General features: G+C 45.5%; 2 protein-coding genes and 1 long non-coding RNA gene across 5 annotated transcripts; all 3 read right to left on the bottom strand.

Annotated features, from left to right (window-relative positions):
- Positions 1-2,988: 2,988 nt before the first annotated feature.
- On the bottom strand, positions 2,989-5,963 carry LOC119366188 (protein Rf1, mitochondrial-like). The gene has a single exon (XM_037631882.1). The coding sequence runs from the start codon at positions 5,855-5,857 to the stop codon at positions 3,533-3,535; it is 2,325 nt and encodes a 774-aa protein (XP_037487779.1). The 5' UTR covers positions 5,858-5,963; the 3' UTR covers positions 2,989-3,532.
- A 1,421-nt stretch (positions 5,964-7,384) lies between these two features.
- LOC119366189 lies at positions 7,385-9,784 on the bottom strand. Of its 3 annotated transcripts, none has more exons than XR_005175955.1 (5): positions 9,762-9,784; positions 9,113-9,516; positions 8,537-8,613; positions 8,330-8,454; positions 7,385-7,406 (listed from the first exon to the last, which is right to left on the bottom strand). It is a non-coding gene; the product is annotated as an uncharacterized LOC119366189 (long non-coding RNA). The 3 variants fall into 3 exon arrangements; XR_005175954.1 differs by lacking the exon at positions 9,762-9,784 and having other exon boundaries at positions 9,113-9,151; positions 9,223-9,521; XR_005175953.1 differs by lacking the exon at positions 9,762-9,784 and having other exon boundaries at positions 9,113-9,521.
- Positions 9,785-12,028: 2,244 nt separating this feature from the next.
- On the bottom strand, positions 12,029-14,902 carry LOC119361362 (protein Rf1, mitochondrial-like). The gene has a single exon (XM_037626608.1). It carries the CDS (start codon positions 14,900-14,902, stop codon positions 12,620-12,622), a length of 2,283 nt encoding a protein of 760 aa, XP_037482505.1. The 3' UTR covers positions 12,029-12,619.
- Between the last annotated feature and the right edge of the window lie 6,245 nt (positions 14,903-21,147).

Raw genomic sequence — 21,147 nt, 5'->3', positions numbered from 1 at the left:
CAAGATTAGTACCAGCATTAGTGCTTGCTATCTGTACTACTAATACACTGTGGGGTGGGTAGGTGCATGCGGTGGTGCAGCCAGCCACAAGCTAGAGTGAAGACATGCATGCAGGCCAGTACAAATTACACCACATATACGTACAAGGTAAGGTAGCCGAGCGAACCACTGTCTTTGTAAGTACATTGATTGGTGAAGAAACAAACAAGTATGGTCAAGTGTGTTTCGCATTCATATACTACCAACACAAAACAGAAGAAAAGCAAACTAAACTGAGTTTGTACTATATATGTTGCATGGTATCCATCCATCTCTTTCTGTTGTGCATGATTGAACCTATATTTGTTTATTTATTTATGGACATTTATGCATATGAACACGCTAGCTTAGCTAGCCAGGAGATATACCATATATACGCACTGGGAATTAAGCAGAGAAATTAATATATAAAACCGTGTGCGTGCGTGCGTGTGGGATGGGTTAGGATCCTCTGCAGTAGCATATGGTGCGGTACGGTCGCTGCCATGTGGACCCGACCTCACCTGTCATCTGCACTACAACAAGGTACGGTGCAGTACTGTAGAGGATCTCAACCCGTGTGGGATCCATCTATATGGAGTGGAGTTGCCAACCGCGTCGTGCCGCGTCCATTAATTCCATGGCAATGGCAGCAGGCATGCATGCATGTCCATCCATCTATGGTTGTGTGCTAGGCTAGCCCTGGATTCCTCACTGCCTACCTTATTTGGAGTGAGGGAGGGAGCTAGCTAGCATTCCATATATGCTACTCCTCCGTTTCCAAAATACTATAAGATGTTCTAACTTACTTTTTTTAGAATCGGATGCATATAGACACGACACATTTTAGTGTGTTTGTTCACTCATTCCAGTCTTTATGTAGTCCATAGCAAACAAAATCCAGAACATCTTATATTTGTGAACGGAGGGAGTAATTAATTTGCGTGTATACAGGAAAGCCATCATATTATTTACGGACATTTTATTTTTCACAATGGCCATGCGCACTACACTCGCTAGCGGCGTGAGCTTGCACATGGAAGACTTTGGTTCAAATCCCAAGCCTTTTTTTGCCTTCTCTTTTTTTACCATGATGGAATTTTATGTTTTTTTTGGCTTAGGTACATGGCAACTTTTTCTAGAAAAAACCAACATGGCAGTTTATAAATTTTTGAAATATGTCACATGGCAATTTAAACATTTTTTCACAAAGTCAAGTTTATTACTATACATGGCATTATTTATTATTAAGAGATGGCATTATTATTATTAAGAGATGGCATTTTTTATTATTACAAGATAGAACTTTTTATTATTAAGAGATGGCATTTTTTTATTAGGATATTGCATTTTTATTATTAAGAGATGTCATTTTTTAATTAAGTGATGACATTCTTAATATTAAGAGGTGGCATTTTTACTAATAAGAGATGGCATTTTTCTAAGTTGTTATTTTCCAAATAATACATTTTCATCTACGGGATGGCGGTTTTAAAGTTTAGGATGTCAATTGTATTTTCCCTAGATCACACGACCTTCTTTATGTTTTATCATACTTATCTTAAATTTATAAATTAGAGTAATGGCAGTTTTATAAAGTAGCATGAAAAATTGTTTTGTATAAGATGGCAATTTTTTGATACTGTTTTTCTTTACATACATCATGCAAATCTTTCTGTTTACATTTTTTTGTACAAAATAAAATGGTAATTGGGCCTTGTTTTGCCTGAGTGTTTCGTATGAGATGCTCAGCAAAGGCATTGGTTGCGGTTTGCCAAGTACCCTTGTTTTGCCTGTGTTTTCTGTATGAGATACTCAGCAAAGGCCTTGTTTGCATTTTGCGGAGAACCCCGTGAAAAATCACTCGGCAAATAGCCCGACACTCTACATATAACTTTTCGTAGTGTATGTATAATTCACGTGAGTAACAATCTATGGAAAGAAATGATATGTTTTGTAAAATCAAATTTATTTATGCTCATTGAATCTTAGCCAGAATTAAATAATATTTACATATTAACTGTAAATACATGTGTTGCGACAAACGATGATGATGAAAAGCTTCCCCAATTCGAATTCACATTACCCTGCTCCAGAAAAACGTTCACAGTGCGCTCCAAACCAGTATACTTAGGATTCTTCTGGAAGATTATTGCTTGGAGTTGGTTCTGGAAGATCATCAACTGCAGCTAAACGGTTGAAGCTTCAAGTACTAAATTCTTCTCATCAATTTTAGAAAGATAACCTCCGGCCCTGATTACTTCACCTTTGTCCAGCAACACCCTCACCACATTTTTTTTTTTTTTTTTGCAACTGAGAGTTGAGAGCACAGCTAATCTTCTTCATTGTTGATAAGATATTGCCTGCCCCTTCCAGGTTGAGATACAGGTTGACCAGAAGGTCACAAGACTAACAAAATAATCAACTCCCGCAATTTCCACAACAGAAAGCCAGAGAATATTGCAGTATTTATTTGGTTTCAGAGACAAGCATTGTGTTTCAACCAAAGGAGCTACTTCTACGTGTACTGGTATTAACTGACTGACTGATCATGACCATACAGAATATGTGTAATGTGTGCATCCATTGGAGGCCTCCAGATTGCACAACTTTTTATCTAAAAAAATCCTTCAAGTTAATCGCACAACACCCTAGAATGCACCATGACAAATGTTCCCTAGATGAGAATCCCAATGGCAGTACAGCGCTGATCCTTCACGCTCTGTTCATGATCAGTCAGTCTGTCAATACAATGAATAAAGGTAAATGTTTCTTACCTAGGCCTCTGCAATGTATTTTTACAGTCAGCAGTTCCTGGGAGTAGCTTAACGCTTCTCATCTTCAAAACATGCTTAGCACATAACATCAGATTATACTGACTAAAGTGCACTACGCAGCAACTGGATTTTAGATGAGAACACAGCTCAATACTGTTCACCGGTCTGCAGCCCATGAATACAATATAACACACTTAACGCTTCACAGAAAAGGAAATTAGCACTACTGTTGAGAGAGGTATAACTGAAAGTAACCTGCTGACAAATTGGGTTTACGTGCAATGGTTGCTGAAATTTAAAAAATGCAAGCATTTAATCTAGAGCAACCTAGCTTTCTGTAACATTATGAAGAGAGAGATCATAGCTTAGTTGGAGTTTTAAGAGTGAACATAATAGTAACTATCATCAACAGAGAGCAAAAACAGTGCATCAACCATCTCATGAACATAATAGCTTAGTTGGAGTTTTATATCTGGTTTGTGTTGCACTCCTTGGTCACGCCTTCTTGCTGCATGAATGCATAAACGCCGAGATTGGGTATTCCCAGAGGAAAGTAGCTAAGTAATTTGCCACAAACTTGGATGCTGATAAATATGTAATGTGTGACAGATATCTAAACATTCCAGATCAGAGTTACACTTTCTTCGTCACAAAAAGGGGGAAACTCATATGACCCTCAGGCTTCTTGTTTCAATTTACCACCTTTTTTTTAAGTACGAAGTTTCAAGTATACTCTTTCAATTGTCAGTCGAACTCTCAGGAGGCTGGTACTTTACTGGAAGCAACTCTACGTGCTCCCTTAGTTTCCCTTCCCCTGAGAAGAGAGATACTATTAACGAAATCGTTGAAGCTTCAACTGACAGCTGTTTAGCATCAAGTTTAGCGAGATAAGTTGCAGCCTTTACAACTGCACCTTTTTCCAGCAACGCCCTGACCACTTGATTTAGCAGGATGGAGTCGGGAGCACAGCTAGCCTTCTCCATTGCTAAAAACATATCATCAGTCTCTGCCAGCGACCCTTCTTTTATGAAATTCGTCATCATTACACTGTAAGTCACAACAGAAGGCACCAACCCGATGGCTGATATAGTAGCAAACAACTCCTTGGCTTCTTCAATTCTCCTACTTTTAAACATTGCAGAAATCATGATAGTGAGTGTTTTGACATCAACCTTCACATTCATTGCACGTAGTTTCTTGAACAGCTCTATTGCTTCACCAGCGCAATTATTTTTACAAAGTCCACTAAGAACTATGTTGTATGTGTCAATGCCCACTGGTATGCCACTTTCGCTCATCGTACGGAATTTTTCCTTTGCAGAATCTGTTCTCCCGGAGCGAAACAGCCCATCAAGTATAATGTTGTACATAATAGTAGTGGGCTTAACCCCGCTGAGTGACATTTCCATGAAAAGACTCAATCCAGCGGCAATCCTTCCAATTTTACAGTAGCCATTAAGAAGTATACCATACGTAACAGCAGTAGGTTGGAGGCCAGCAGACTTCATAGCATCAAGTACTCTCAGTGCTTCCTCCACTTTGCCAACAAGGCAATATCCATCCATCAGTGAATTGTACATAATCACATCAGGCCGCTGACCAATACCTACAATGAACTCAAACATATCCTGTGCCTCCTTCACCTTTCCTTCTTTGCACAGGTCGTTTATTACAGGATAGAAGAACACACTGTTAGAACACAGACCTCTATTAACTGCTTCAGAAATCAATTCCTTGGCTTTCACAAAATGACCATGAGAACAAGAACCCAGAACCAGGCATTGGTAAACAGCTTTGTTAGGTGAAACTCCTTGATTGACCATCTGATTAAATTTGTCCAGAGCAGCATCCATCCTACCCATTTTACAAAGTGAATCCATTACAATTTGATAGCTAAATACATCTGGGTTTACTCCTTGTTGCCTCATTACTTCGAACATGTGCATAGCCTCATCCATCAGTCCACGTTTAGCATATGCATTGATCAGTATGTTGAAAATATGGTGGTTTGGTACAACACCATTCTGTAGCATCGAATTGAAGAGACCAGTCATATCATCGAAGCATCCTTGTTTCGCATACCCATTAAGCATAGTAGAGTAGGAGGCAATATTAGGTTTGTGGCCCTTTGCAGCCATGGAGTCAAAAATATCTCTAGCTTCCTTTGTCCTTCTATGCTTGCAAAGTGAATCCATAAATGAGTTCAACGTGACAGCATTTGGTAGAACACCAACACTTACCATCTCTTTGAATACCCTAACTGCTGCCTTCCACTGACCCAAAGTAGAATATCCATGGATCAGACTAGTATACGTAATGATATTGGGTTCAATTCCTTGATCAACCATTTGCCGAAGGAGCACTTCTGCCTTGTCCATTGCTCCGGACTTGCTTAGTGCGTCCATGATTGAGGTGTAGGTGACCACATCAGGTTGAACTCCCAGTTGGGGCATCTCATGGAAGAGATTACATGCTTTGTCTACTTCACCTTCTCTAAAGCAGCCGTTGATTACTATGTTGAACGAGAAGACATCAGGCGCACAGTCCAGTTCGGGCATCCGGTGGAGCAGCATGTCCAAAGCCTCATTTGAACGCTTGGCCTGGCAGAGCCCCTTGAGGAGGTTGTTGAAGGAGATGACATTCAAGCGCAGCCCCAACCTGAGGAGGCGGCCGAAGAAGGCAACCACCAAGTCCGGGCGGCCTGCGCGGCAGCAGCAGTCCATGAGGATGGAATAGGTACAGAGCGTAGGCGACACCACCCGTGCACCAGCGCCTCGGGACATGCGGTTGAAGAGGGCAAAGGGAAGGCCCGGACCATCGCTGCAGGCAGATGAGGGCGGAGCACGGGCTAGTGCGGCAAGAAAGTTGTTGAGCCCGCGTTCCGGGACGGCGGTGGCTTGGCCTTGCAATTCGTCGAACAGGTGGTGTGCGTCCTCCCGGCTTAGCGTTCCAGCGCGAACGCGTTCCGTGGCGGCAGCCAAGGCGGCGAGGGGGGCTCGTGGTTTACGTGAAGGAGCCCTGAAGGAGGAGGTGGAGATGGAGGACAGGCGGGCGGTTGGCATTGCTGGCTGATTCCAGCCGAGCTCGACTCACCCTCTGGGGACTGGGGAGGTGCGTGCGTCCGCTGAAGAGGCGCACCTCCGTCGACGAGGAAGGGAACGCAGGAGGCAAGACCCGTGGGCATGCCCGCCGGCGAGCGGCCTCGTACGCGGCTGGCGAATCTGGCCGTGGCCGGAGAGGGGTGAGAGATAGCCGGACGGAGGAGTTGGGATGCCGCCGCGGCGCCGGGGGCGTGTGCTTGGGGTGTCGGGTGGGTAGTACAACGGCACTTATGATTTACTAGTGGTTGGGGCGCCGCCTGAAAGGAAGCTGCGGGCGGGCGGTGCCAGACTGCCAGGTGGGGTGCGCCCCTTTCAGTTTCTTGTCTATACCAAGGGCCTGTTCGGTAGTCCTCCATGGCTCATGGCTGGTAAATCCTCAACTCCGTCGATCGTAATCAGCAGCCAGCTTCTCTCGTCAACTTCGGTGCGCTAGCTTCTTGCTGGAATCGATCCGCCAGGCCGAAAGCCCAGAAATAACGATTCTGGCCCGTTCTAGCTGGCTCGAAGCCCATTGATCAACCTCACGGCGGACCATGTACAGCCCATCTATCTCCCTCCTGGATATTCAAGAAAAAATCTGGATCTCTCCTGGTCAACGAAGCACATCAGATCAGAGGCCAACGAGCGGGTTGTGAAGGGGATGAGAGATGGACGGCGATGCAGGCGGACTACGAGTCGGGATGGGGTAGCCAAGGTCGCCGGAGCGACCTCCTCTGGATCCGGCGAGGCCGTCGGGGGTCAGGGATGGGAGCGACTGCTGTTACTCCCGCGGCCTCGACTTCTCCTAGCTGATTGGAACGGCCGCGGCGTAGGACGATCGAGATGCCGGGCTTCGAGCGGAGAGGGTGACGGCCGGCTACAGGGCTCGGCGGTCTCCTGCTGGCTGGCTTCAATTTTACACTGCGTCAATAGCCAGCTTCTCTGTCCAATAGCCCGGATTTGGACCGTTCGGCTGGACTCCGAGTCTGGAGTTGAGGATTTGAGAGGCTGGAGGACTACCGAACACGCCCTAAGTATTGTTAATAGATCAGATTAAGCAGAGGAATGCTCAATTTCTTATCTGTATTTGTCTAAGACTAAGCAGAGGAATATGGAAGTAGCTGTAAAGTTGCTGAGTGAAACAATAAGACTAAAATGGACTGGGTAGTGCCAGGTAGGGGAACGACACCTTCATATTTTTTTTTGGATCTGGATAGCACATTCATGCAATTCTTGATAAACTTATTGTATTGATGCTTCTCGTGGGGAAGAAACTAAAATGCCATCACAGGCGTACATTCAGGTGAGTCATTGCAGACGGCAACGATCCTCCATGACAAGTCGTCGACGAAGGCGGCGGTCGTCGGCGGATATGTTGAGCTTGGTCCGGAGGACCATGATGGAAGCCCTGGTGATGGTGAACGGCTCTACACCGTTAGCATCCTGGGTCCTCAACTGCACACACTAGCTTCTTCTCGTACGACAATAGCCGGACACGCTCCTCTGCCTGCAAATGCATTCCAGTTCATAACTTGGCTTGAATTAAGTGCACACATTACCCAAGAGACAACCATTTGATAAGCAAATCCATTTGGAAAAATATAAACTGAGACGATAAAGCTCTAATATCAAGTCAATGATTATTAACAAAAATAAATAGTATGGTGCCTTTAGGTGTATTTGACAACAAATAATAAGAAATATTAAGTAGAACTACTAATCCTAGAACTGTCATTGCCATATAGAAAGGATCGGGTGTATTTCCATTAAGAATTCACTTTTATTTCATTTGTCAAGAAGTCGAACTGAAGAGGAGAATACCTCTTATATTACATATTTCTTCACCAAAGCGTTTTAACATGCAATGCAAGCAAGAGGTAGTTGATCTCCTTACACCGAAAGTTCAACAAATCAATTTGCAAACAAAAAAGCTGAGATAAATTTCCAAATAACATGGTATAGCCTTTTCTTAATTAACGCAATAATTTTTAAAAAAGGGATATCCTCATGAACAACAGCAGAAGAAGGGAAAGCCTAAAATGTTTCTCCAAACTAATGACCCAAAGTTCTGAAGTAACCTCTAAAATTCTTGTTGGACAACTGAACTGTCATATCTTTCAACCACAAAAAGAAAAATGACAGTACATACTATATCTTGGCTACAGTATTGCTACCAAAAATGGCTAGGACCATACATAATTACCAATATTAAAATCTTGGAGTGATCACTCTGATGATATTTGTTGCACAACACAGAACTGATTTTAATCTCATTGCTTGAGGAAAAAATTGATGGTATATATGAAATATCAAAACTACATAGCTGATTTATCTGGACATAAGTATGTACAGAAGTTGTCATATATAAAAGATTCAGAATAAAAATAATAGCTATCCATCTCAAAACTTAATCGGCAAACACAAACAAGGTAATGCTAGCTAGTAGTCTAGTACCTTTGAAATGAAGGGAGGGGTATTCAAGATGGGATGGGATTCATCATCAAATGGATCTATAAATGCATCATGGACGACCAACCTCGCTTTTCTTGTTTAATGAAACGAAAGTTCGGATTCTGAAACTGCATAGGCACTTGTTAAGTTCAGTGCAAGACAAAAGCTACAATCCATTCAGCAAAAGCCCTAATGTTTCTATTCCCAAACCTGGTTAAAAGGATCAATCATTTGTGGCAGGGAGGGTAGATGTCGCTCTGACAAATCATACTAGGCTTGTGGCCCTCCTGAAAGACAATGGAACAAATATTAACATGTTTTCTGCGAGGGCATTCATAGGTAAGATAAGTTAATTGTAGAACATGGCATATGTACACTTTTTAACACTTTAGCATAGCTCTACAAATGGGGTTCAGAGAACAGAAACGTCATTTGATTCCATCCCAAATCAGGACCATGTTTGTAGATAGTAGGCTGTATAGGTTCTACAATCTTTTACAAAGGGCCTCGCCTAAACAAGTGTGGCAATAAAACAAAATCAATAGGGAATTAAAATATTTATTTTAAGAAATAGATTACCAATGAAAAACATGCGTCACCAAATATTATATTCCCTCTGATCCGTATTAATTGATGGTGGCTTAGTACAAAGTTGCACTAACTTTGTACTAAAGCAGCGTCAATTGACCGGAGGGAGTACTTAATTTTTAATAATTGCTCATCACCCTTGGTTCAGAAAACGTATTTTAGCACACAAAAGAGAAATAACTGTAGGAAATACATAACTTTGTAGATATGTCTACCCTTCTCTCAGCAGCTCTGTACCTATTAAGTATTTATCTGTAAGAAAATGACACATCGAGAAATTTCGAGTAACCAGATGAACTTGTAAGTACCGCATCTGAAGTCCATAACACGTAATATCCATTCTCATAGATGTAGTACTGACCATATATGTTGTTGTAGTACGAGGCAACGACAGGGTCATGGTAAAACCCAGTACTGAAAATGAAAAATCCACTCCACTAATCCCCTTCTCTGTCTCTGCCTTTAGCATAATTGCTAGCTCTGAATCTGTAAACCATGACAGAGAAGTGTGAAGCACAGTGACAATAGAATTAGCTTACCCTTCATACTGTTGTAGAGCAAAGTAATTATTCCAAAGGCAAGTGCACCATCAGCATGTGCTTCTGCAAAAATTATTATTGAAGCAATCATATCAGAAATTCATTTAACTGATATGTAGTGTGTAGAGCAAGAATAAGGTAAAAAGGCTTATCCGTGTTAAACAAACCCTCATGCATGAGAAATATAGGACTATTATTATATTAAATAACAGTAGAGACTACAATGAGATAACAATCCAAGTAGTACAATAAGAACTATTGCATCTTGAGGTAGCGATTAGGACAAGGGAAACAAAAGCAATGCTCACCATTGAGAAATCCTCGGAGATTGAAACAAGGATGGAGAATCTTAAGCTTCACAATTTTGTGCCTCCAATGGTTGAGGCCTTCATTGACCAATCTATAGCAGCACATGTAGAATGTTAATGGAAAAACATTCAGCCTTCAGCTTTCCATTTCAAAAAATTCTTCAATAACATGAATGCCCACATGAATCTTCTAGTAAAATCAGAACATGTTCAGTATTTCTGGTAAAAAAGTATCGCAGACCATAATTGTCTGCCTTTCACAATCACAATCTAAAACATGCCTGCAGTCTGCACGTCCTCGGTATGGGACAGCGGCTTCCGCGCCCGCAACTGCAACTGTGGTGAGCATTGTTGTCGAGAGGATTAGAGCGCTCTTGGGTGGGGATGGATGTGATAATAACCCATCTTCGGCAGAGGAGATGGAGGCCTACGGTGTTAGCTCTGCCAAGATGCGGCCCGGTGGCGAGGTCGGGTGTGGGCAGTGGGCGCGCTCCTAGCAAACCCAGACAGGGGTGGGGGAATGGGGCCGCACCTTCACAAACTGACCTGGAAATCAATCTTAGTTGCACACACAAAAATTTCTACTTGGTGGAAGATCATGTATGGTGACTATTGTTCTATTTACGAAATAATATTTTCTTAAGGAAGAAAAACATCTTTCTTCAAACAAAAAACGAAAAGATAAAATATGCTAAGCACTGCAACAAAATATTACCTCACATCAAATAAAACAACAAACAAGACACCAGAATTGATTTTGCAGAGAGTCTTTTTGTTGGGACTGTTTGATAGTGAAAAGGCACTATCCGTGTGTCCACATTTCTATTGAACCACGCATCAAATATATTCAGTTCTAAAAACGACAATAGAAGGCTCTCTTGTGAAATCTAGTAGGGGAGTGTTTAGTCAAGCTTGTCAAGGTGTAGACATTCAGGTACCACTTGAAACCCAACTCAGTTTCTTATCCCCATGGACACCACGCCTTAAGGGCACATATATCGTGGGCGTCCTCTTCTGTGTGATTTGTCGCTTAGTAATGCACTATTTCAGTATAATGTTATTTGATTCTCTCTAAGGGAGAAACATCTTATCTATTTATAATCAATCGTGATAGTACAAAGAACAACAGTGGCAACAAAATTTGCCTAGTACCCTTGTTTTGCCAAAGACCTATTTCGGCAAAGACCCTACTTTGTCGAGTACAATACTCGAGAAAGTTTCTATTTGCCGAATACCCTTGTTTTGCCAAGTGTTTTATATGAGATACTCAGCAAAGGCCATGTTTGCCGAGAACCCCGTGAAAAAACACTCGGCAAACAGCCGGACACTCTGCATATAACATTTTTCCATGGTGTATAGATAATTCACATGAGTAACGATCTATGGAAAGACATGATATATTTTGTAAAATTAAATTTAGTTATGCTCATTGAATCTTGGCCAGAATTAATTGGCTCGGCCGGCCAACCAATCCCCTCCTGATTGTTAATATGTGTTGGGACAAACGATGATGATGAAAGCTTCCCCAATTTGAGTTCACATTATTACCCTGCTCCAGAGAAAAATAAACCTTGACTTGACTTGACAGTGCGACCCAAACCAGTATGTCTGCTTGGGATTCTTCTGGAAGCTTATTGCTTGGAGTTGGTTCTTGTCCCGGTAGCATACACACATGATTTTGTTTTCTTTCTTGGAATTAAGGAGCCTCCCGCTTCCGGTTTCATTCAAATGAAACCGTCCAGAGAACCTCAGGCCGGACACAAATTATTACAGCATCCTTAGACGTCCAGAGGAAAAAAAGACTAAAATTTCTGGCATGTCTCTTTCGTTTGGAAGAGAGAGGTCAGCAACTACAAACTCAATGGCTGAAGCTTCGAGTAGTAAATTCTTTTCATCAATTGTACTCCCTCCGTTCTGATTTACTCGTCGTGGTTTTAGTTCAAAATTTGAACTAAAACTACGACGAGTAAATCGGAACGGAGGGAGTAGAAAGATAATCTCCTGCCCTGGTTACTTCACCTTTCTCCAGTAACACCCTGACCACATGTTTTTTGGCAACTGAGAGTTGAGAGCACAGCTAGACTTCTCCATTGTTGACAAGATATATATTGTCTACCCCTTCCAGGTTGAGATACAGGTTGACCAGAAGGTCACAAGACTAACAAAATAATCAACTCCTGCAATTTCCACAACAGAAAGCCAGAGAAGGAAGCTCATGTTCTCTTTTTCTTTTCAAAACAAGCTCATGTTCTGTTGGAAATGCATACTTTGTCGGGTAATTCATTCTACTTCTTTCAAATAATGCAGTATTTTATTTGGTTTCAGAGACAAGCATTGTGTTTCAACCAAAGGATCTACTTTTACACGTACTGCTATTTGACTGACTGACCGATCATGACCATCCAGAATATGTGTAATGTGTGCATCCAATGGAGGCACCCAGATCGCACAACCTTTTACCTAGAATTTTTCTTCACGGTAATCGCACAACACCCTAGAGTGCACCATGACAAATGTTTCTGAGATGAGAATCCCAAAAGCAGTAGATCAACCATCTCACAGTTATTAAATAGACTATTTTATATCTGGTTTGTGTTGCACTCCTTGGTCACCCCTTCTTGTTGCATGAATGCATAAACGCTGAGATTGAGTATTCCCAGAGGCAAGTAGCAAAGTACTTTGCCACAAACTTTGGATGCTGATAAATATGTAATGTGTGACAGATATCCAAACATTCCAGATCAGAGTTACACTTTCTTCATCACAAAAAGGGAGAAACTCATATGACCTTCAGGAGTCAGGCTTGTTATTTCAATTTACCACCTTGTTTTTAAGTAGGAAGTTTCAAGTATACTCTTTCAACTGTCAGCCGAACTCTCAGGAGGCTGGTACTTTACTGGAAGCAACTCTACGTGCTCCCTTAGTTTCCCTTCCCCTGAGAAGAGAAATACTATTAACGAAATCGTTGAGGCTTCAACTGACAGCTGTTTAGCATCAAGTTTAGCGAGATAAGTTGCAGCCTTCACAACTGCACCTTTTTTCAGCAACGCCCTGACCACTTGATTTAGCAGGATGGAGTTGGGAGCACAGCTAGCCTTCTCCATTGCTAAAAACATATCATCAGCCTCTGCCAGCGACCCTTCTTTTATGAAATTCGTCATCATTACACTGTAAGTCACAACAGAAGGCACCAACCCTATGGTTGATATAGTAGCAAACAAATCCTTGGCTTCTTCAATTCTCCTAGTCTTAAACATTGAAGAAATCATGGTATTGAGTATTATGACATCAAACTTCACATTCATTGCACATAATTTCTTGAACAGCTCTATTGCTTCATCAGTGCAATTATTTTTGCAAAGTCCACTAAGAACTATGGTGCATGTGTCAATGCCCACCGGTATGCCACTTTCAATCATTGTATCGAATTCTTCCTTTGCAGAAACTGTTCTCCCGGAGCGAAACAGCCCATCAAGTATAATGTTGTACATAATAGTAGTGGGCTTAACCCCGCTGAGTGACATTTCCCTGAAAAGACTCAATCCATCGGCGATCCTTCCAATTTTACAGTAGCCATTAAGAAGTGTACCATATACAACATCATCAGGTTGAAGGCCAGCAAATTTCATAGCATCGAGTACACTCAGTGCTTTGTCCACCTTGCCAACAAGGCAATATCCATCCATCAGTGAAGTGTACATAATCACATCAGGCCGCTGACCAATACCTAGGATGAAGTCAAACATATCCTGTGCCTCCTTTACCTTTCCTTCTTTGCAAAGGTCGTTTATTACAGGATAGAAGAACACACTGTTAGAACACAGACCTCTATTAACCGCTTCAGAAATCAATTCCTTGGCTTTCACAAAATCACCATGAGAGCAAGAACCCAGAACCAGGCATTGGTAAACAGCTTTGTTAGGTGAAACTCCTTGATTGACCATCTGATTAAATTTGTCCAGAGCAGCATCCATCTTACCCATTTTACAAAGTGAATCCATTATGATTTGATAGCCAAATACATCTGGGTTTACTCCTTGTTGCCTCATTACTTCGAACATGTGCATAGCCTCATCCATCAGTCCACGTTTAGCATATGCATTGATCAGTATGTTGAAAATATGGTGGTTAGGTACAATACCATTCCGTACCATCGAATTGAAGAGATCAGTCATATCCTCGAAGGATCCTTCTTTGACATACCCATTAAGCATAGTAGAGTAGGAGACGATATTAGGTTTCAGGCCCTTTGCAGCCATAGAGTCAAAAATTTCTCTAGCTTGCTTTGTCCTTCTGTGCCTGCAAAGGGAATCGATTAATGAGCTCAACGTGACAACGTCTGGTACAACACCAAGACTTGCCATTTCTTTGAATACCCTAAGTGCCTCCTTCCACTGACCAAAAGTAGAATATCCATGGATCAGACAGCTATATGTCCTGATATTTGGTTCAATTCCTTGATCAACCATTTGCCGAAGGAGCACTTCTGCCTTGTCCATTGCTCCGGACTTGCTTAGTGCGTCCATGATTGAGGTGTAGGTCACCACATCAGGTTGAACTCCCAGTTGGGGCATCTCATGGAAGAGATTGCACGCTTTGTCTACTTCACCTTCTTTAAAGCAGCCGTTGATTACTATGTTGAACGAGAAGACATCAGGCGCACAGTCCAGTTCGGGCATCCGGTGGAGCAGCATGTCCAAAGCCTCATTTGAACGCTTGGCCTGGCAGAGCCCCTTGAGGAGGTTGTTGAAGGGGATGACCTCCTCAAAGCGCAGCCCCAACCTGAGGAGGCGGCCGAAGAAGGCAAGCACCAAGTCCGGGCGGCCTGCACGGCAGCAGCAGTCCATGAGGATGGAATAGGTACAGCACGTGGGCGACACCACCCGTGCACCAGCGCCTCGGTACAGCAGTCCGGGCGGTGCACGAGCTAGCGCAGCAAGAAAGTTGTTGAGCCCGCGTACTGGGACGGTGGCGGCTTGGCTCAGCAATTCGTCGAACAGGTGGTGCGCGTCCTCCTGGCTTAGCGTTCCGGCGCGCACACGCTCCGTGGCAGCAGCCAAGGCGGCGAGGGGAGCTCGGCGCTCTCGTGAAGGAGCCTTGAAGGAGGAGGTGAAGATGGAGGACAGGCGGGCGGTTGGCATTGCTGGCCGTCTCCAGCGGAGGTCGGCGCGCAGTCTGGAGAGGCTGACACCGTCCGTGCTTCCCCTGACGAGGCGCACCGAGCTCGGCGCGCGAGCGCACCAACCAGCCTCTCAGCGAAACCGGCCGCCGCCGCCGTCCAGCAGCGGGTTGCAATCAATGCCGACCGCGCTCGGCAGCTGCGACGAAGAGGCCCCGGCGCCCGAGTGGAAAGCGCGGGAGGGGCAGCGCAGCTCCGTGGAGGCCTGGCCGGCGGCGAGCTGCCCCGAATGTGTCTGACAAGTCCGGACCGTGACTGGTGGTGAGATGAATGTTTCGGATGCAGCAGACTTGTAGGGCAAAAAAGTAAATAAAAAAATATCAGAGCCAGGTTTCGATCCTGGGACCTGTGGGTTATGGGCCCACCACGCTTCCGCTGCGCCACTCTGATCTCCATGTTTTGTTGGTGCAATGCCACCCTATATATCAAACCGGCTCTTCATTAACAGCAAAATCAACCTTCCATGATTATCCACAACAAAAACATGGACACGCTGACTTAGTTAAACGAAATATTAACAGCAAAATCAACCTTCCATGATCATTAACTGACTTAGTTAAACATTCCAAGGGATGGTGCATTGATAAGCTTTATGTTCTGTCACACAATCTTGTGATTCCCATGGTCACCTTCATTTGACAAGAGGAGGAAGGGGGGCTTCACACAGATATTAATGGAGATGGAGTTCTGGATCATGTTCAGGTGTGTTGAAGTATCAGTTTCTAATAGAGGGAGAAATCGAGCTTTCTGCTCAAACATTAACATAGATGATAGTACTGAATATTGCCTGTTCTCTCTGTACAATTATTACTTAATTTACTTTGCAATCATTTTATCCTAGCTAGTAGTAAGTTCATGGAAGTTCTGTAACCCCTGTCAGGTAGTTGCCACATCCGATGTGACGGTGCAGGAACAAACTTTTAATGTTTCTATCTGCCATTACAACCATTTCAATCTGTTCCTCAACAAGTTTTGGGAGCACATTTGATCCATCTGGCGTAGAGGTGGAAACCCCTGTTCTGCTCCAGAGAGGCGCTGGGTTATAAGTACAGAAGAGGAAGTTATGGCGGCATCATCTTTCTAAGAACAAACCAGTATATTGAATGGAGCACCGGGCAGAGCTTAATTGTGACCAACTCGAAGCAATAGTATTCCAAAAGAATCTGAAACGAGCAGACAGTTTGGAATTGGAAGGCAATGTAAACCCCTTTTCTGAAGCAGGGCATTGTGAACTCAAGCAGGGGAATTTCATCATCATCATCGAGTGATGCATAGTCGAGAGTATTTACAATCAGGAGAGAACTAACCAGCCAAGTGACATGGCGTGGCTGTTGCTATAGAGGTTTCTGACAGAGGCTAGAACTAGAAGAAGGTAGCTGGTACTGGTACTAATTGGGGCTCCAGCAGCTGAGGTACATCACCGTCCTCAGCCCCTCCTCGGCCTTCTCCGCTCGCCGCCTCTCCTCCGCCGCCGCCGCGGAGGCCGGAAGCTGCTTGGCGCCCTGCGAGACGCTGCCGCTGACGTTGGCCTTGGCCTTGGCTGCCCGGTGGATTGCGCCCACGCTCATCGCCACCATCCACGGTGCCTTCGCCGGACCTGCCATGATCCTCCCTTCTTCTTCTTGTAGGGGCGGAGGAATTGGGCTGAAAACTGACTCGATGCTTGTGTCGATGGGAGGAAGGGTGGGATGGAGGAAAACGGGTGGCTGGCGGCGCTGGTTTTACAGGAAACCGGGTGCTTTCCGTTCACTTTGCTTGCCTTCTCCCGTTCTCCGCACCCTCGCTTTCGCCCGGTACGGCCTGCCAACCTCATCTCGTATGGACCGTACACGTGCCACGGGGCAATTTAGTTATCCGGAGATGACAACTTTATTTATGAAGCATGACAACTTTCTGTTTGGATGGCAAGTTTCAGGATTTTTAGGTTTTTTTTTCCTTTAGATGACAATTTTAATTGTAAAACCGTTAATACAGTGTTACTTTTTTCAGATAAGGAGGAGAACCCCGGCCTCTGCATCTGGACGATGCATACAACATTTTATTAATTATTAACATACGACCTTACAAAGTCATACAACAATAAGACTAAAGCCACCGTCTAAGCAACATCTGTCGCTACTCCTATTCAGTTGATGAAGGGGCGCTGATAGTCTGGGCCTAATACCAAACAGACCTCGCAGCAAAACCTAACATCTAAGACCTGAGGTCCCAATCAGGACGCCTGTTGGGTATGGGCACCTACCAGTCCGGCGTGTTCCTCAACCAGGACGACTGCCGGGTATGAGGCCGCCGCAGCCACCTGCCACCAATCCATCTTCAGAGCTGAACTGCTGCATGTATCGTGCCCGGTCTAGCTGCCGACGCCACCATGACGTCAGACATCGTCGACCTTCTGCGCGAGTCCATCATCGCACATCAGACGGCTAATCTCCAGGGCTCCATGCCATCGAGATCCGACACCATCAATGTATATGATGAAGCACCGCACCTCCTCTTGTCACCTCCAGCCATCACTTGCTCCAAAATGATGTCCCCATGAGGGAAAGCCATCATCATCGTCCGATCTGGGAGACCCAGATCTAGGGTTTCCCCCGGAGCATCCCGAGCCTGATGACGCCAACTGCAACGACGATGCCTCGACAAGGAAACGACATCAAAAACGCCGCCATCGTCCGCCATGACCGTAGTTGGCGCGATTTTCATCGGGAGTTGCGCCACCAGGCGTACGCCGCCGGCCTCTCTGGTCCCTTCAACCGTAGCAAACTCTAAAACGATGCCCTGAAGAAGGACTACGACGCAAAAGCACCGCCATCGCTCGATCCCATGGAGATCCAGGGTTTCCCCCGGAGTTGCCCGAGTTGTTAAGGACCAGACAAGGATGGAATCCCGCAGATCCATCCAGCTACCGACGTGTCGCACTCGCCATCGCGCCGACCATGACCCCGGAGACCAAGCTCACGCCTGGGCCCAGATCCGGCCACGCCGCCGCCGATCTGGTCACGCCGCCACTGTTCGTGGCGACCGTGGCGCCCCAGATCTTGAAGCTGCCTGCCATGGGGTATGGGATCGCCGGAGCGCCGCCAGCCCCCGCCATGACGTCCGTCCGCACGCCACGTTCCAGCCCGGGGGCACCGGCCCGCGCCAGCTCCTCACGAGCGGGAGGGCACCTAGTTCCCGCTGCCGCCGGCGATGACAAGGCTTTGCCTGGTCGTGCCCACGGGCAGCGGCGAGGAAGGAGGAGGACGAGAGGGGGAGTCGGGGGCGACGTGATCTAGGGGCCTCTCAGCCGCCGTGCGGGGGCGACTCAGGAGGAGGACGGGAGCAGGCGGTGTTACTTAGTGCCACACGTGTGACACTTATCATTTGAGTTTTATTTTCTTGATTGATGAGTCGGTCATACCGTCTTGTTTATTTATGGCACAAAGTTGTTTTGTCCGTTGTAACCACACCAAATCAGAAAAAACAGGTATAAATCGCTATTGCAAGATTTATGAGCATAAGAGCATCTCCAACAGCCGCCCAATGCGCAGGGCGCTAAAAAAGCGTTTGCAGCGTGCCGATTGCTTGTTTTGGCGCGGCAATGTGACGCCCCCGATTCAATCGTACACTAATCATGCACGCAAATGTGTACGATTAAGATCAGGGACTCACGGGAAGATATCACAACACAACTCTAAAACATAAATAAGTCATACAAGCATCATAATACAAGCCAGGGGCCTCGAGGGCTCGAATACAAGTGCTCGATCATAGACGAGTTAGCGGAAGCAACAATATCTGAGTACAGACATAAGTTAAACAAGTTTGCCTTAAGAAGGCTAGCACAAACTGGGATACAGATCGAAAGAGGCGCAGGCCTCCTGCCTGGGATCCTCCTAAACTACTCCAGGTCGTCGTCAGCGGGCAGCACGTAGTAGTAGGCACCTCCGGTGTAATAGGGGTCGTCGTCGACGGTGGCGTCTGGCTCCTGGACTCCAGCATCTGGTTGCGACAACCAGAAAGAAAGGAAAGGGGAAAAAGGGGGGAGAAAGCAACCGTGAGTACTCATCCAAAGTACTCGCAAGCAAGGAACTACACTACATATGCATGGGTATATGTGTAAAGGGCCATATCAGTGGACTGAACTGCAGAATGCCAGAATAAGAGGGGGATAGCTAATCTTATCGAAGACTACGCTTCTGGTCACCTTCGTCTTGCAACAGGCAGAAGAGGGTAGGTCGACGTCCTCCAAGTAGCATCTCCAAGTAACATCTCATAGCATAATCCTACCCGGCGATCCCCTCCTCATATCCCTGAGGTAGAGCGACCACCGGTTGTATCTGGCACTTGGAAGGGTGTGTTTTATTAAGTATCCGGTTCTAGTTGTCATAAGGTCAAGGTACAACTCCAAGTCGTCCTGTTACCGAAGATCACGGCTATTCGAATAGATTAAACTTCCCTGCAGGGGTGCACCACATAGCCCAACACGCTCGATCCCATTTGGCCGGACACACTTTTCGGGGTCATGCCCGGCCGCGGAAGATCAACACGTCGCAGCCCCACCTAGGCAAAACAGAGAGGCCAGCACGCCGGTCTAAACCTAAGCGCGCAGGGGTCTGGGCCCATCGCCCTGAGCACACCTGCACGTTGCGTGGGCGGCCGAAAGCAGACCTAGCCTAGTGGCGTTCCAGTCCAATTCGGCGCGCGCCGCTCCGTCGCTGACGTCTGAAGTGCTTCGGCTGATACCACGACATCGGGATACCCATAACTACTCCCACGTAGATGGTTAGTGCGTATAGGCTCGTAGCCGACTCAGATCAAATACCAAGATCTCGTTAAGCGTGTTAAGTATCCGCGAACGCCGAACAGGGCCAGGCCCACCTGTCTCCTAGGTGGTCTTAACCTGCCCTGTCGCTCCGCCACAAAGTAACCGTCGGGGACCGTCGGGAACCCAGGCCCACCTCTACCGGGATGGAGCCACCTGTCCTTTCAGCCCCCAACTCCGTACAGTATCACAGGTAATGTAACAGTGTAAAGTATATAGTATATGCCCGTGATCACCTCCCGAAGTGATCACAGCCCAGTAGTATAGCATGGCAGACGGACAAGAGTGTAGGGCCACTGATGGAACACTAGCATCCTATACTAAGCATTTAGGATTGCGGGTAAGGTATCAATGACTGTAGCAGCAATGACAGGCTATGCATCAGAATAGGATTAACGGAAAGCAGTAACATGCTACACTACTCTAATGCAAGCAGTATAGAGAAGAGTAGGCGATATCTGGTGATCAAAGGGGGGGCTTGCCTGGTTGCTCTGGCAAGAGAGAGGGGTCGTCGGTGACGTAGTCGTCCACAGGGGCATCAGCATCGTCACGGGGGCTACCGGAGAGAAGAGGGGGGAGAAACAGTAAATACATAGCAAGCAAGTGCATAACAGGTCAACAAGCAGAGCTAGACGTGTTCTAACGCGGTATGAGGTGGTACTGGTTAAGGGGGGAATCATCCGGGAAAGTATTCCCGGTGTTTCGTGTTTTCGGGCAAAGGAGCCGGAGGGGGAAAGTTGCGGGTTCGATAGGTTAGGGGGGTGTGGCGGACGAACGGACTGCATATCCGGATTCGTCTCGTCGTTCTGAGCAACTTTCATGTTGAAAACATTTTAATCCGAGTTACGGATTAAAAGATATGATTTTCTAAAGATTTTATTAATTTCTGAAATTTAATTATTTATTTAATTAATTCGAAAAAATGTATTAATGACGTCAGCATGATGTCATGCTGACGTCAGCAGTCAACAGGGGTTGACTGAGTCAACCCTGACATGTGGGTCCCGTTCGTCATACTCTATTAACTTAATTAGCCTAATCAAAGTTAATTAGGTTAATTAGTGGTTAGGGTTAATTAAACAGAATTAATTAGATTAATTAAATACTTAATTAATTAATTAATTAACTAATTAGTTAATTAGTTTTAATTCATTTTCATTTTATTTTTATTTTTGTTTTAATAAAAACCGTTCTTTTTAGGGGGGTGGGGCCCCCATGTCATTGGCCCAGGGCCAAACGGGTGCGGGTCCAATGGGCAGGCGGGCGACGGGCGCCCGTAGCCTGCCCGGGGCGCGGCGTGGCCGTGGCCACGGCGGGGTTGCCGCAGCGGGGCACCAGGAGCACCGGGGAGGCGTGGCCGTGGGCGCGGCGAGGGCGGTCGGCGCAGGCCACCGGGGCACAGT

This window comes from Triticum dicoccoides, chromosome 2B (assembly GCF_002162155.2).
Source record: "Triticum dicoccoides isolate Atlit2015 ecotype Zavitan chromosome 2B, WEW_v2.0, whole genome shotgun sequence".
NCBI classification, from domain to species: Eukaryota; Viridiplantae; Streptophyta; class Magnoliopsida; order Poales; family Poaceae; genus Triticum; species Triticum dicoccoides.
Note: the sequence above shows the minus strand (reverse complement) of the source record. Positions and strands in the feature narration are given on the sequence as shown.

What these genes read in the sequence shown, in the direction of transcription:
- LOC119366188 (XM_037631882.1), bottom strand. Translation starts at nt 5,857, where the DNA reads ATGCCAACCGCCCGCCTGTCCTCCATCTCCACCTCCTCCTTCAGGGCT.
- LOC119361362 (XM_037626608.1), bottom strand. Translation starts at nt 14,902, where the DNA reads ATGCCAACCGCCCGCCTGTCCTCCATCTTCACCTCCTCCTTCAAGGCT.